General features: G+C 41.1%; 1 protein-coding gene across 4 annotated transcripts in view; it reads left to right on the forward strand.

Moving 5' to 3' along the window:
* Positions 1-14,250, forward strand: part of Tnik (TRAF2 and NCK interacting kinase) — a 416,591-nt gene that overhangs the window by 256,750 nt on the left and 145,591 nt on the right. For all 4 annotated transcript variants that reach the window (XM_031376481.1, XM_031376482.1, XM_031376484.1 and 1 more), the window contains exon 4: positions 9,664-9,789. In XM_031376481.1, coding sequence (XP_031232341.1) covers positions 9,664-9,789 — 126 coding nt within the window. The remainder of the gene's footprint in view (positions 1-9,663; positions 9,790-14,250) is intronic.

The following is a 14,250-nucleotide window of genomic DNA, read 5'->3' on the forward strand; positions in this document are numbered from 1 at the left end:
ACTTCTGTATTAGTCAGGTACTGTCAGAGCCTCTCAGGAGACAGCTATATCAGGCTCCTGTCAGCCAGGACTTACTGGCATCCACAATAGTGTCTGGGTTTAGTGATTGTATATGGGAAGGATTCCCAGGAGGAGCAGTCTCTGGATTGTCCTTCCTTCAGTCTCTGCTCCATAGTTTGTCTCTGCAACTCCTTCCATTTTGTTCCCCCTTCTAAGAAGGAATGAAGTATCCACAGTTTGATCTTCCTTCATCTTGAGTGTCTTGTGATTTGTGGATTGTATCTTGGGTATTCTGAGCTTCTGAGTTAATATCCCTTTATCAGTGAGTGCATACTATGTGTGTTCTTTTGTGATTGAATTACCTCACTCAGGATAATATTCTCTAGATCCATCCATTTACCTAAGAATTTCATAAATTCATTATTTTTAATCACTGAGTAGTACTCCATTGTGTAAATGTACCATGTTTTCTGTATTCATTCCTCTGTTGAAGGACATCTGGGTTGTTTCCAGCTTCTGACTATTATAACTGAGGCTGTTATGAACATAGTGGAGCATGTGTATTACAGGTTGGAGCATCTTCTGGGTATATGCCCAGGAGTGGTATAGCTGGCTCCTCTGGTAATACTATGTCCAATTTCCTGAGTAACCGCCAAACTGATTTTCAGAGTGGTTGTACCAGCTTCTGCTGTCACCTGAGTTTTTGATCTTAACCATTCTGACTGGTATGAGGTGGAATCTCAGGGTTATTTTGATTTGCATTTTCCTGATGACTAAGGATATTGAACATTTCTTTAGGTGCTTCTCAGCCATTCAGTATTCCTCAGTTGAGAATTCTTTGTTTAGCTCTGTATCCCGTTTTTAATAGGGTTATTTGGTTCTCTGGAGTCTTACTTCTTGAGTTCTTTGTATATATTGGATATTAGCCCTCTATCAGATGTAGGATTGGTAAAGATCTTTTCCCAATCTGTTGGTTGCTGTTTTGTCCTATTGACAGTGTCCTTTGCCATACAGAAGCTTTGTAAGGTCCCATTTGTTAATTCTTGATCTTAGAGCAGAAGCTATTGGTGTTCTGTTTAGGACCTTTTCCCCTGTACCCATGTGCTCCAGGCTCTTGACCACTTTCTTCTCTATTAGTTTCAGTATATCTGGTTTTATGTGGAAGTCCTCGATCCACTTAGAACTGAGCTTTGTACAAGGAGATAGGAATGCGTAGATTTGCATTCTTCTACATGCTAACCACCAGCTGAGCCAGCACCATTTGGAAAATGCTGTCTTTTTTTCCACTGAATGGTTTTAGCTCCTTTGTCAAAGATCAAGTGACCATAGGTGTGTGGGTTCATTTCTGGGTCTTCAATTCTATTTCATTGATTCACCTGCCTATCACTGTACCAATACCATGCAGTTTTTATCACAATTGCTCTGTAGTAAAGCTTAAGGTCAGGGATGGTGATCCCACCAGAGGTTCTTTATTGTTGAGAATAGTTTTTGCTATCCTAGGGTTTTTGTTATTCCAGATGAATTTGCAAATTCCTCTTTCTAACTCTGTGAAAAATTGAGTTAGATTTTGCTGGCCATTGCATTGAATCTGTAGATTGCTTTAGGCAAGATGGCCATTTTTACGATATTAATCCTGCCATTCCATGAGCACAGGAGATCTTTCCATCTTCTGAGATCTTCTTCAATTTCCTTCTTCGGAGACTTGAAATTCTTCTCATACAGATCTTTTACTAGCTTAGTTAGAGTTACACCCATATATTTTATATTATTTGTGACTATTGTGAAGGGTGTTGTTTCCTTAATTTCTTTCTCAGCCTGTTTAACCTTTGTGTAGAGGAAGGCCACTGATTTGCTTGAGCTAATTTTATATCCAGCTACTTTGCTGAAGTTGTTTATCTGGTTTAGGAGTTTTCTGGTAGAATTTTTGGGTCAGTTAAATATAATATCATACCAGCAAATAGTGATAATTTGACTTCTTCCTTTCCAATTTTTATCCTTTTGAACTCCTTTTGTTGTCTAATTGCTCTGGCTAGGACTTCAAGTACAATACTGAATAGGTGGGGAGAGAGAGGGCAACCTTGCCTAGTCTCTGATTTTAGTGGGATTGCTTCAAGTTTCTCTCCATTTAGTTTGATGTTGGCTACTGGTTTCCTGTATATTGCTTTTACTATGTTTAGGTATGGGCCTTGAATTCCTGATCTTTCCAAGATTTTTATCATGAAAGGGTGTTGGATTTTGTCAAACTCTTTCTCAGCATTTAATGAGATGATCATTTGGTTTTTTTTTTTTTTTTTGAGTTTGTTTATGTAGTGAATAACGTCAATGGATTTCTGTATATTGAACCATCCCTGCATCCCTGGGATGAAGCCTACTTGATCAGGATGGATGATCGTTTTGATTTGTTCTTGGATTTGGTTTCCTAGAATTTTATTGAGTATTTTTGCATCGATATTTGAAAGGGAACTTGGTCTGAAGTTTTCTTTCTTTGTTAGGTCTTTGTGTGGTTTAGGTATAAGAGTAATTGTGGCTTCATAGAATGAATTGGGTGGAGTACCTTCCATTTCTATTTTGTGGAATAATTTGAGGAGTATTGGTATTAGGTCGTCTTTGAAGATCTGATAGAACTCTGCACTAAACCCATCTGGTCCTGGACTTTTTTTGGTTGGGAGACTATTAATGACTGTTTCTATTTCCTTAGCAGATATGGGACTGTTTAGATAGTTTATCTGACCTTGATTTAACTTTGGTACCTGGTAACTGTCTAGAAAATTGTCCATTTCATCCAGGTTTTCCAGTTTTATTGAGTATAGGCTTTTGTAGTAAGATCTCCTCAGTTTCTGTTGTTATGTCTCCCTTTTCATTTCTGATTTTATTAATTAAGATATTGTCTCTGTACCCTCTAGTTAGTCTGGCTAAGGGTTTATCTATTTTGTTGATTTTCTCAAAGAACCAGCTCCTGGTTTGGCTGATTCTTTGTGTAGTTCGTTTTGTTTCCATTTGGTTGATTTCAGCCGTGTGTTTGTTTATTTCCTGCCTTTGACTCCTCTTGGATGAATTTGCTTCTTTTTGTTCTAGAGCTTTCAGATGTGCTGTCAAATTTCTGGTATATGCTTTCTCCAGTTTCTTTTTGGAGGCACTTAAAGCTATGAGTTTTCCTCTTAGGACTGCTTTCATTGTGTCCCATAAGTTTGGGTATGTTGTGGCTTCATTTTCATTAAACTCTAGAAAGTCTTTAATTTCTTTCTTTATTTCTTCCTTGACTAAGTTATCATTGAGTAGAGTGTTGTTAAGCTTCCATGTGTATGTGGGCATTCTATTGTTTATGTTGTTATTGAGGAGCAGCCTTAGTCCATGGTGATCTGATAGGATGCAGGGAATTATTTCAATCTTCTTGTATCTGTTGAGGCCTGATTTGTGACCAATTATATAGTAAATTTTGAGAGTACCATGAGTTGCTGAGAAGAAGGTATATCCCTTTGTTTTAGAATAAAATGTTCTATATTCATCTGTTAAATATACTTGTTTAATAACTTCTGTTAGTTTCACTGTGTCTTTGTTTAGTTTCTGTTTCCATGATCTGTCCATTGCAGAGAGTAGGGTGTTGAAGTCTCCCACTGTTATTATGTATGGTGGAGTGTGTGCTTTAAACTTTAGTAAAGTTTCTTTAATGAATGTAGATGCCCTTACTTTTGGAGCATAGAGGTTCAGAATTGAGAGTTCATCTTGGTAGATCTTACCTTTGATGAATATGAAGTATCCCTCCTTATCTTTTTTGATCACTTTAGGTTGATAGTCAATTTTATTCTATACTAGAATGGCTACTCCCACTTGTTTCTTGGGACCATTTGCTTGGAAAATTGTTTTCCAGCCTTTTATTCTGAGGTAGTATCTGTCTTTGTCACTCAGGTGGATTTCCTGTATGCAACAAAATGTTGTGTCCTGTTTACATACCCAGTCTGATAGTCTATGTCTTTTTATTGGGGAATTGAGTCCTTTGATTTTAATAGATATTAAGGGAAAGTAATTGTTGCTTGTTGTTATTTTTGTAGTTAGAGCTGGAATTCTGTTCATGTGCCTATCTTCTTTTAGTTTTGTAGGAAGATTACTTTTTACTTTTTCTAGGATATAGTTTCCCTCCTTGCGTTGGAGTTTTCCATTTATTACCCTTTGAAGGGCTGGATTTGTGGAAATATATTGTGTAAATTTGGTTTTGTCATGGAATACTTTGCTTTCTCTATCTATGGTAATTGAGAGTTTTACTGGGTATTCTGGGCTGGCATTTGTTTTCTCTTAGGGTCTGTATGACATCAACCCAGGGTAGTCTGGCTTTCATAGTCTCTGGCAAGAAGTCTGGTGTAATCCTGATAGGCCTTCCTTTGTATATTACTTGACCTTTTTCCTTCACTTCTTTAAATATTCTTTCTTTGTTTTGTGTATTTGGTGTTCTGGCTATTATGTGGTAGGAGGAATTTCTTTTCTGGTTCAAAATATTTTGAGTTCTGTTGGCTTCTTGTATGTCCTTGGGCATTTCTTTCTTTAGGTTAGGGAAGCTTTCTTCTATAATTTTGTTGAAGATATTTACTGGCCCTTTAAGTTGGAAGTCTTCACTCTCTTCTATGCCTATTATCCTTAGGTTTGGTCTTCTCATTGTGTCCTGGATTTCCTGGATGTTTTGGGTTAGGAGCTTTTTGCATTTTGCATTTTCTTTGACTGTTGTGTCAATGTTTTCTATGGTGCCTTCTGCCCCTGAGAGTCTCTCTTCTATCTCTTGCATTCTGTTGGTGATGCTTGCTTGTATCCTTGGGTCCTGACTTCTTCCCTAGGTTTTCTATCACCAGAGTTGTCTCTCTTTGTGATTTTTTTAATTGTTTCCACTTCCATTTTTAGGTCCTTGATGGGTTTGTTCAATTCCTTCACCTGTTTGGTTGTGCTTTCCTGTAATTCTTTAAGGGATTTTTGTGTTTCCTCTTTAAGGGCTTGTACCTGTTTACCTGTGTTCTCCTGTTTTTCTTTAAGGGAGTTATTTATGTCCTTCTTAAATTCTTCTTTCACCATCATGAGATATGATTTTAGATCCAAATCTTGCTTTTCCTGTGTTGGGGTATCCAGGAGTTGCTGTGGTGAGAGTACTGGGTTCTGATGATGCCAAGTAGTCTTGGTTTCTGTTGGTAAGATTCTTGCATTTGCCTTTCGCCATCTGTTGATCTCTGATGTTAGATGTTCTTGCTGTCTCTGGCTGGAGCTTGTTCCTCCTGTGAGTCTGTAAGCCTTTGTCAGCACTCCTAGGGGATCAGCTCTCCAGTGGTAAGACCCATGTGCAGAGGGCTGTGGATCAGCAGGTCCCACCTTAGAAATTAACCACAGAGAAAATGGCAATCTTGCCTGAGGCCCTGGGTCAGAGCACTCTCTAGAGACCTGCCCTCCCCTGGCAGGGAAGGTGCACAAATGGCTGTGGAATAGCAGCACCTTTGCGTTGTAGATGGAGGTAGAAAGGACCCTGTCCCTGCTGCTCTGCTGCTTCTGCAGCCTATGCCTCCGGGTGGTCCTGCCTTAGAAAGTCACCAGAGAGAAAAATGGCAATCTTGCCTGAGTCCCAGTACAGAGCCATTTTAAAACCTTATTATATAGATACTTAAGCAACGCTTCCCTGTATTGGAAATAGGCAATGTTAAAACCCCTCCATCATTTCTTGAGACCTAAGTAAAATATTTTGTATATTAACAAGCTCCTTTAAGTCAAGGAACAAAATCAGTTTCTCTCTGTGCTCCTAAGCTCTTTCTATTTCATGCTTTGGTTTAGTCAGCATGAGTAATTGCACGTCTGTTTGAGAGTTTGCTGTACAAAATTTAAGGTAACTAGCTTTGGAATCCTGGCCAATCTAGAAGTAAATCTGAGCCTTAATATTTACAGTGAGTATGGTGAGGAAGTTAACCTTTCCAGGTCTCATTTACCTCATTTGTAAAAATCAAATCCTTAGAAACAGGTCCTACATCAAGCTTGGGGGTCATTAAGAATGACATTAGGGCCGGGCAGTGGTGGTGCACTCTTTTAATCCCGGCACTTAGGAGGCAAAGGCAGGTGGATTTCTGAGTTCAAGGCCAGCCTGGTCTACAGAGTGAATTCCAGGACAGCCAGGGCTATACAGAGAAATCCTGTCTCGGGAAAAAAAAAAAGAATGATATTAGGGCCAGTGCAATAATATAGAGAGTCAAAGCTCACACTTTTAATCCCTGGAAAGCATACAGGGGAAGGAGGAGAGAACCTCTAACAGACAGAGTGTGTTCTCTAACCTCCACAGGTGCACACTGACACAAGCATACGCATGCACCACACACATACATACCCATACACACACACACACACACACACATGCACCACCACCACCACCAACAACAACAATAAATAATAATAATACGTCACAAATATGCTTTAAATAAGACGGTGCACACACAGCCCCTGGCTCTGGCATAGTGAACACTGTTGGAGATGGCTAGCTCCCAGGTTCTGCCAAAGCATGTTTCTTAATGTCCCATTGGCCACACTAGTTACCCGTCAGGTTCAGCTTCAAGCAGAGGAGTAATGCACTCTTGATGGAGAGCCACCAAATGTCATGGTTTTTCCTTTCTCTTTACCATAATTGCTAGATGCTAATAGACCCCGCTGTTTATATGGGCCCAAGTGATTGTTCTGTTGATAGGAAAGCTATGCTCAAGTAAGAACTTCATCATTACAGTAGCTGCTTAAATGGGTTTCCTATTTACCACTGAAATAACTGACACCGGGAGACATTAAATGACATACCTGAAGTTAGCACAATGACTCAAACTAGGTTTTTAAGTGTTCTGGTTGAAGTGATGGATCTTCATGGGGCAGTGGACTTGACTTACTGGATTACTCTTTTCTTAAAGTTGAAACAATTTGGTTCCATTATTCGATTTTCAGTGTGATTCAGTGGTCATTAGTTTCTCAGTGAGCTTGTTCCCTGTACTTATGGCTTAAGATGTAACAATAGCTCATTTACAAAATAGAGAGTATCCAACCAATTAAAAGTATCGAGTCTAAGGCCAAGAAGACAGTTCAATCAGTAAAGATATTGCAAGCATGAGGACCTGAGTTCGATCCCAAAGACCTATGTATTCTGATGTGCATATAATCTCAATGCTGGAAGGCAGAGGTACGTGGATCCTTTGGGTTTGCTGAATATCCAGCTTAGCCTTTTCAGTATACTCCAGGCCACTGAGAGACCCCCATATAAAAAATAAAACATGAACGAAATCTGTGGAATGACACCTAAGGTTGTCCTGTGACCTCCACATGCATACTAGTATGCACTGACACACATAAAACAAACAACAACAAAAGCAGCCCTTTTGCCTCCAGTTTTGGCCTCCGATGCTCTCTCACCTTTTGGGGAGTATTATGCCTCTTTTCTCTCACTGGGACATGCTGTGAGGCCAAAGTCCTTGCCTCAGAGTTGTACAAACTCCTGTTGTCTGGCTGGAAGCTTTGATAAATGACATGCTCGCTTTCAAGGCTATAGAAGGTTGTGTTGGAACTACATAATCATAACCTGGAGGCCTGGATTTTTGTTTGGAGATAATGTGACTGAAACTTAAAATTCATGTGACTGGCACTCTTGCTTGATGAACCTTGTTATCTGTGATTTTGTTGTCAGAGTTGGGAAGACTAGCCACCATGTTTATTTCGTATCTAACTCCACAACCTTCATATGCCTTATTTAGATAGCACAGAAAACTCAACTTGTAATACCTGCACTTCATTGTTGTTACTGTTGTGAGATCTGTCAGCTCAGAAAGGGGTAGACCCCAAAACTAGTTTAGACCCCAACTCCTCATCTCACTGCTCAGACCACAAACTCAATATTTATCTTTTCTTCGTGCCCATGATTGACTTAGCTTACCTTTCAACAGTGATACTGATCTCCCTGTGACCTCTATTTTATTTATTTGAGATTTAGTTATGTACTGGATGCCACTGTGGCTTAACTTCTCTTACTGACATGATGAGCCATCTTCAAGCACATCTATCTCCCATGTTCCTGTTGAGGATTCAGGAGGCAGGCAGCAAATACTTGTAGACACTGCCTAACGTACAAGTTCTACCTACAGTAAGAGTGTCGGGCACAGCTGGAAAGTGATCTATAGCTCTCATTACCTGCATAATTCCCCTTTTAATGAAAGCAGCCACCAGTACCCCCAGGATGGTTCTTCATCTTTTGACTGAGACTTCCTGAGTAATGGCACTCACATCCTACACAGAGTATTAAAAAAGCTGATGTGTGTCACAGTATAGTTGGAGCTTATGCACCCCATAGTACAGTTGGAATTGATGTCTGCAGCAGAAGAGGCTTACATCTATGGAACAGACACTCAGAATCAGTACAATTACAAGAGAGTTTCACTTACACACACATGCCCATGCACACGCACACGCACATCATGTGTTTGAAGAATCATTGGGGGAGAGGGTGGGATTTAGAGATGGGGACCTTACATAGCATGAGAGACTCAAGGAAGACATCCATACTTGGGGAGAATAAATAAAGTCTCATCAGTATTAACACAAAAAAGTTATATGAAGGGAAGAATATAGCATACATGGGAGGTTTTGGAAGGACCCTGTAATGTCATACATGTAGGCTATGCAGATGGAAGGCTACATTGTGTCATGGCTTCTTGAGTTGTGATAAAATAACATCTTGTACTCCGAGATAGTTCTTGCTTACTATTCTTGTCTCCTTTGTCCTCGAGCAGAAAAAACTGTTTGGCAGTCCAACCGAAGGGTACACAAGTAAGGTCAGGCAGTCCGACTGATGAACACACATAAGGTCAGACAGTCTGACTGGAGTCCACACACATAAGGTCAGACAGTCAGACTGATGAACACACATAAGGTCAGACAGTCCAACTGATGAACGCACATAAGGTCAGACAGTCTGACTGGAGTCCACACACATAAGGTCAGACAGTCTGACTGATGAACGCACATAAGGTCAGATTGTGGCGAGCACACAGGTGTCCTCCAGTACCAAGTCCATCGACTCTTAACTGGAAGCTGAATGAAACCCATGAGTCAGGAAACTTAGTGTGTGGAGTCTTTTCATGTCTACAGTACATGTCCCCCATTTCCTTTCATGTTGAGCTTCCTGAAGGTGATGAGGACTCCTGCTTTGTGAACTTCTTCAGATCTAGAGAACTTGCCTTGCTCCCTCTCCTGTCTGATTTTCATTGGCTTCCTTCAAGGCACTTCAATAAAAGGACACTTCAAAGAAGCCATGCCTAATAGAATGTAAATCCCAGGCCATGTGTCTTCGCTTTCTTTGTCCTCAGCCTTCCCCAAGTTGTGTCCAGCAGTGTGTACAGAGTGCAAGGCTTTCCTGAAGCTGATGGTAAGTTTCATCAGATAGCCTCTCCGGGAAGAGATGGACTTTCTTATGTCTCTCCGGGCCATGACATGCTTTCTCTGTTAGCTATACCAAAAGAAGACCCTTTGTGCTACCCATGTGTAACCAAACAGCATAATGATCCCCTTTAATCAACTAAAGAATAGGCTGATAATAGCTCACTGCTATAGTTAGTATTGAAGAATAGAATTCTCCCAATAACTGAACGTTCATGCCCACTATTTATTGTTCTCACACAGGATGAAGAGGAAGAAATCAAACAAGAAATTAACATGTTGAAGAAATATTCTCATCACAGGAACATTGCTACATACTACGGTGCTTTTATTAAAAAGAACCCTCCGGGCATGGATGACCAACTCTGGGTATGTAACACTATCTAAAGAGCATTTTTCTAGTCCTCTGGCAAGACTTAATAGAATGACTTTGCATTTGAAACATGTAGCCCTGTGATTTTCATAACATTGGATTTTCAAGGTTTTCTCCCATCTTCTTGGATGTGCATTTTTCATTATCTCTAAATCTTTCTTCTTTTTCTTTTTTAAAATAAATATTTTCACTTATTTGGTGGGCATGTGTTTGGGGATGCACACACGTGTGTGTAGGCATGTTGAGGTCAGAGGTCAATATCAGGTACCATCCATTATTAGTGTCCACCATATATATCTTTGACAAAGGAACTAAAACCATCCAGTGGAAAAAAGATAGCATTTTCAACAAATGGTGCTGTTTCAACTGGAACTTAGCATGTAGAGGAATGCAAATCAATCCATTATCATCTCCTTGCACAAAGCTCAAGTCCAAGTGGATCAAGAACCTCCACATAAAACCAGATATACTGATAGAAGTGAAAGTGGGGAAGAGCCTCAAACACATGGGCACAGGGGAAAATTTCCTGAACAGTAGACCAATACCTTATGCTCTAAGATCAATAATAGATAAATGGGACCTCATAAAATTGCATAGCTTCTATAAAGTAAAGGACACTGTCAATAGGACAAAATGGCAACCAACAGATTGGGAAAAGATCTTTACCAATCCTATATCTGATAGAGGGCTAATATCCAATGTATACAAAGAACTCAAGAAGTTAGACTCCAGAGAATCAAATAACCCTATTAAAAATGGGGAGCAGAGCTAAACAAAGAATTTTCAACTGAGGAATATTGAATAACCGAGAAACACCTAAAGAAAGGTTCAACATCCTTAGTCATCAGGGAAATGAAAATCAAAACAATCCTGAGATTCCACCTCACACCAGTCAGAATAATTAAGATCAAAAACTCAGGTGACAGCAGATCCTGGAGAGGTTGTGGAGAAAGAGGAATACTCCTTCATTGCTGTTGGTATTGCAAGCTGGTACAACCAGTCTAGAAATGAGTTTGGTGGCTCCTCAGGAAATTGGTCATAGTACTACCTGAGGACCCAGCTATACCACTCCTGGGCATATACCCAGGATGCTCCAACATGTAATAAGGACACATGCTCCACTATGTTCATAGCAGTCTTATTTATAATAGCCAGAAGCTGGAAACAACTCAGATGTCCCTCAACAGAGGAATGGATAGAGAAAATGTGGTACATCTACACAATGGAGTACTACTCAGCTATTAAAAACAATGAATTCATTAATTTCTTAGGGAAATGGATGGATCTGGAGGATATCATCCTGAGTGAGGTAACCCAATCACAAAAGAATACACATGGTATGCACTCACTGATAAGTGGATATTAACTCGGAAGCTCAGAATAACCAAGATACAGTCCACAAACCACAAGAAACTCAAGATGAAGGAAGACCAAAGTGTGGATACTTCATTCCTTCTTAGAAGGGGGAACAAAATACCCATGGAAGGAGTTGCAGGGACAAATTATGGAGCAGAGACTGAAGGAAGGACAATCCAGAAACTGCTCCACCTGGGTATCCTTCCCATATACAGTCACCAAACCCAGACACTATTGTGGATGTCAGCAAGTGCTAGCCGACAGGAGCCTGATATATCTACCTCCTGAGAGGCTCTACCAGTGCCTGACTAATACAAAAGTAGAGCCTCATAACCATCCACTGGACTGAGCACAGGGTCCTAAATGAAGGAGCTAGAGAAAGGACCCAAGGAAACGAAAGCTTTGCAGCCCCTTAGGGTGAACAACAATATGAACTAACTAGTACCCTCAGAGCTCCCAGGAACTAAACCACCAACCAAAGAGTACACATGGTGGGACTCATGGCTCCAGCTGCATATGTAGCAGAGGATGGCCTTGTTCGTCATCAATGGGAGGAGAGGCCCTTGTTTCTGTGAAGGTTCTATGCCCCAGTGAAAGGGAATGCCAGAACCAGGAAGTGGGAGAAGGTGGGTTGGTGAGCAGGGGGATGGAGGAGGGAACAGGGATTTTTTTTCAGAGAGGAAACTGGGAAAGGGGATATCATTTGAAATGTAAATAAAGAAAATATCTAATAAAAAGAAAAATGGGGTACAGAATTAAATAAAGAATTTTCAACTGAGGAATATTGAATGGCCAAGAAGCACCTAAAGAAATGTTCAACATCCTTAGTCATCAGGGAAATGCAAATCAAAACAACCCTGAGATTCCACCTCACACTTGTCAGAATGGCTAAGATCAAAAACTCAGGTGACAGCAGATGCTGGGGAGGATATGGAGAAAGAGGAACACTCCTCCATTGCTGGTGGGATTGTAAGCTGGTACAACCACTCTGGATTTTATGGTTTTTTTCTATTGAATATATTTTTATGTGCTTATCCACCATGAAAATCAAAAAAGAAAAATCCACGATAGAGTGAGAACTAGACAAACCATTAGCTTTACGTCCTCTTTCATGACTCACATCTTTCATCTGCACTCCGTCCTTCCTCATCCTGTAATAGTGAGCTCTTTATTCTTGCTCTGGTTTTCTCCAAATGCCCTTTACCCAGATGGCACTTGTTCACTTGTATGCATGGAATTGGCTAGGTTCCATAGTTGAGGGACAGCACTCGGAATTTTTCTTTCTGAGATCGGATAATCCCATTTAGTAGAATACATTCTAAGCCCGCCCAGTTTTTGAGATGTACCCACATTCCTCTCCCACTTAGAGCTTATACGCCTTCTCTGTGGTTCCTTTCACTGCCTCTCCTGGGACTGTCCTAGCTCTTCACAGTGACAGACAGGACAGGGATTGTGCCTTTTGTTTCTTTATTTCTCTTCAGCTTCTGGGCGATATGGGAACAGCATCGCTAGTACAAGCCTGGTTGTCGGGGTGATTTCTGAGTGTGGCTTCCTGAGGGCCTGAAAGCTCAGTGGAATATTAAGAGGGGACATGCACCAGAAGGCTTTCGTGTCCCAATGATTTTCTTCATTGTCTGGAATCCAGCATTTCAGTGTTGTTTCTGTATGCTGTGAGCTATAACCAATGGCTGGAGAGAATCACTCTGGTCTCAGTTCATTGTCACACTCTGGGGGTGCCCCTGCGTGCCCTTGCAGTTTTTGCCACCCCCAAAAGTATCATTATCCCTCTCACATCCCATGTGCTTGAGATGGAACCCACTGCCTTGTGCAGGATTGGCAAGTTCTGTTCTGGCTCCCTCTGCCAGTTGTATTGAGGCTTAACTGGCAGACTCAGATAGTGTGGATGAGGATGTGGAGAATGCAATGCTTGCCCACTGTTGGTAGAGTTGTCAGTGAGCACGGCCATTATGGAAGATCCTATGGCGGGTGTCATCCAATAGTTCAGTCTGTATAGCTGAACAAAATGAAATCAGTGTGTCCTAGAGGGCATCTGCACACACGTGTTCCTTCATGTAAATATTACTCACAGTGCAGGAGGAGGGATGGCCATTTTATGCAGTCTGTGGTCAGGGCTATAGTACCAACTAAGTATGAACATGAATTAGCCATCACGGTAAGCTAAATCCTTTCTTAAGTTTGGTAATGGAAGAAGTAATGGCCTGTGTCTGCTGGTTTGGGAAGCCCCATCGTTCTGAACATCCTACTAGCCATCTTCTGGCAGCATCTCTGCCGCTGAGGATAAGGTCAGGCCAGGAGAGTCCTAAGGCAAGAGCATAATTTATTCTTATAATTGTGCTTGTCTATGAAATAAAACTAGAGAAGAGTTGGGGGTGGCGGAGGTCCTTGCCAGCTGCGACAGTGGGTGGGGTACTGCTGGAGAGCTGACCCTGCTGGTGTGAGTATGAGAGAGCTGGCAGACTCCTCTACCACCCAGGCCCAGTTCGAGGGCTTTGAGTTGGCCCACCCAACATCTACCTCCTCTATGAACCGCTTGAGCGTGGGAAAGGGCCAGTCCTGCAGATCCAAAGCTGCAGGACCTCCGTGACACAGGGCAACAACAACGGGATATCCAAGAGGAATCCCGGAAAGATCTACTATTGATAGTGTAGCAGATGCCACAGGCCTCGGAGCAGACCAGTGACTCATTGCCATAAACATTTACAAGATGCCTAGCCAAAGGCTATCCTGTGTTATACACTATAGCTTCTATGACAAGATTTTTCTATTCTGTCTTATTTAATTTTATCGGGGTGGGGAGGTGGCTTGTGAAGGCAGTGGGTGGATTCAAAAGGATGGGGAGATGAGTGAGACTGGGTGCATAGTACTCAAAAGAGTCAATAAAATGTTTTGTTTTGTTTTGTTTTGTTGGTTTTAAAAAGGACAATGGTTTACAACACGTATCTCCTTACCAGTAGGCCAAGATCTGCTAGTATAACATGATGTTATGGCAGTGTTCCACTATATTGTTTAATTGTGTTTGTAGCCACTTTACACTTTAAAGATTATTATCTCCGCTGCCCAGATTAAGAAATTAGACTCGG

This window comes from Mastomys coucha, unplaced genomic scaffold (genome assembly GCF_008632895.1).
Source record: "Mastomys coucha isolate ucsf_1 unplaced genomic scaffold, UCSF_Mcou_1 pScaffold17, whole genome shotgun sequence".
Taxonomy (NCBI): Eukaryota; Metazoa; Chordata; class Mammalia; order Rodentia; family Muridae; genus Mastomys; species Mastomys coucha.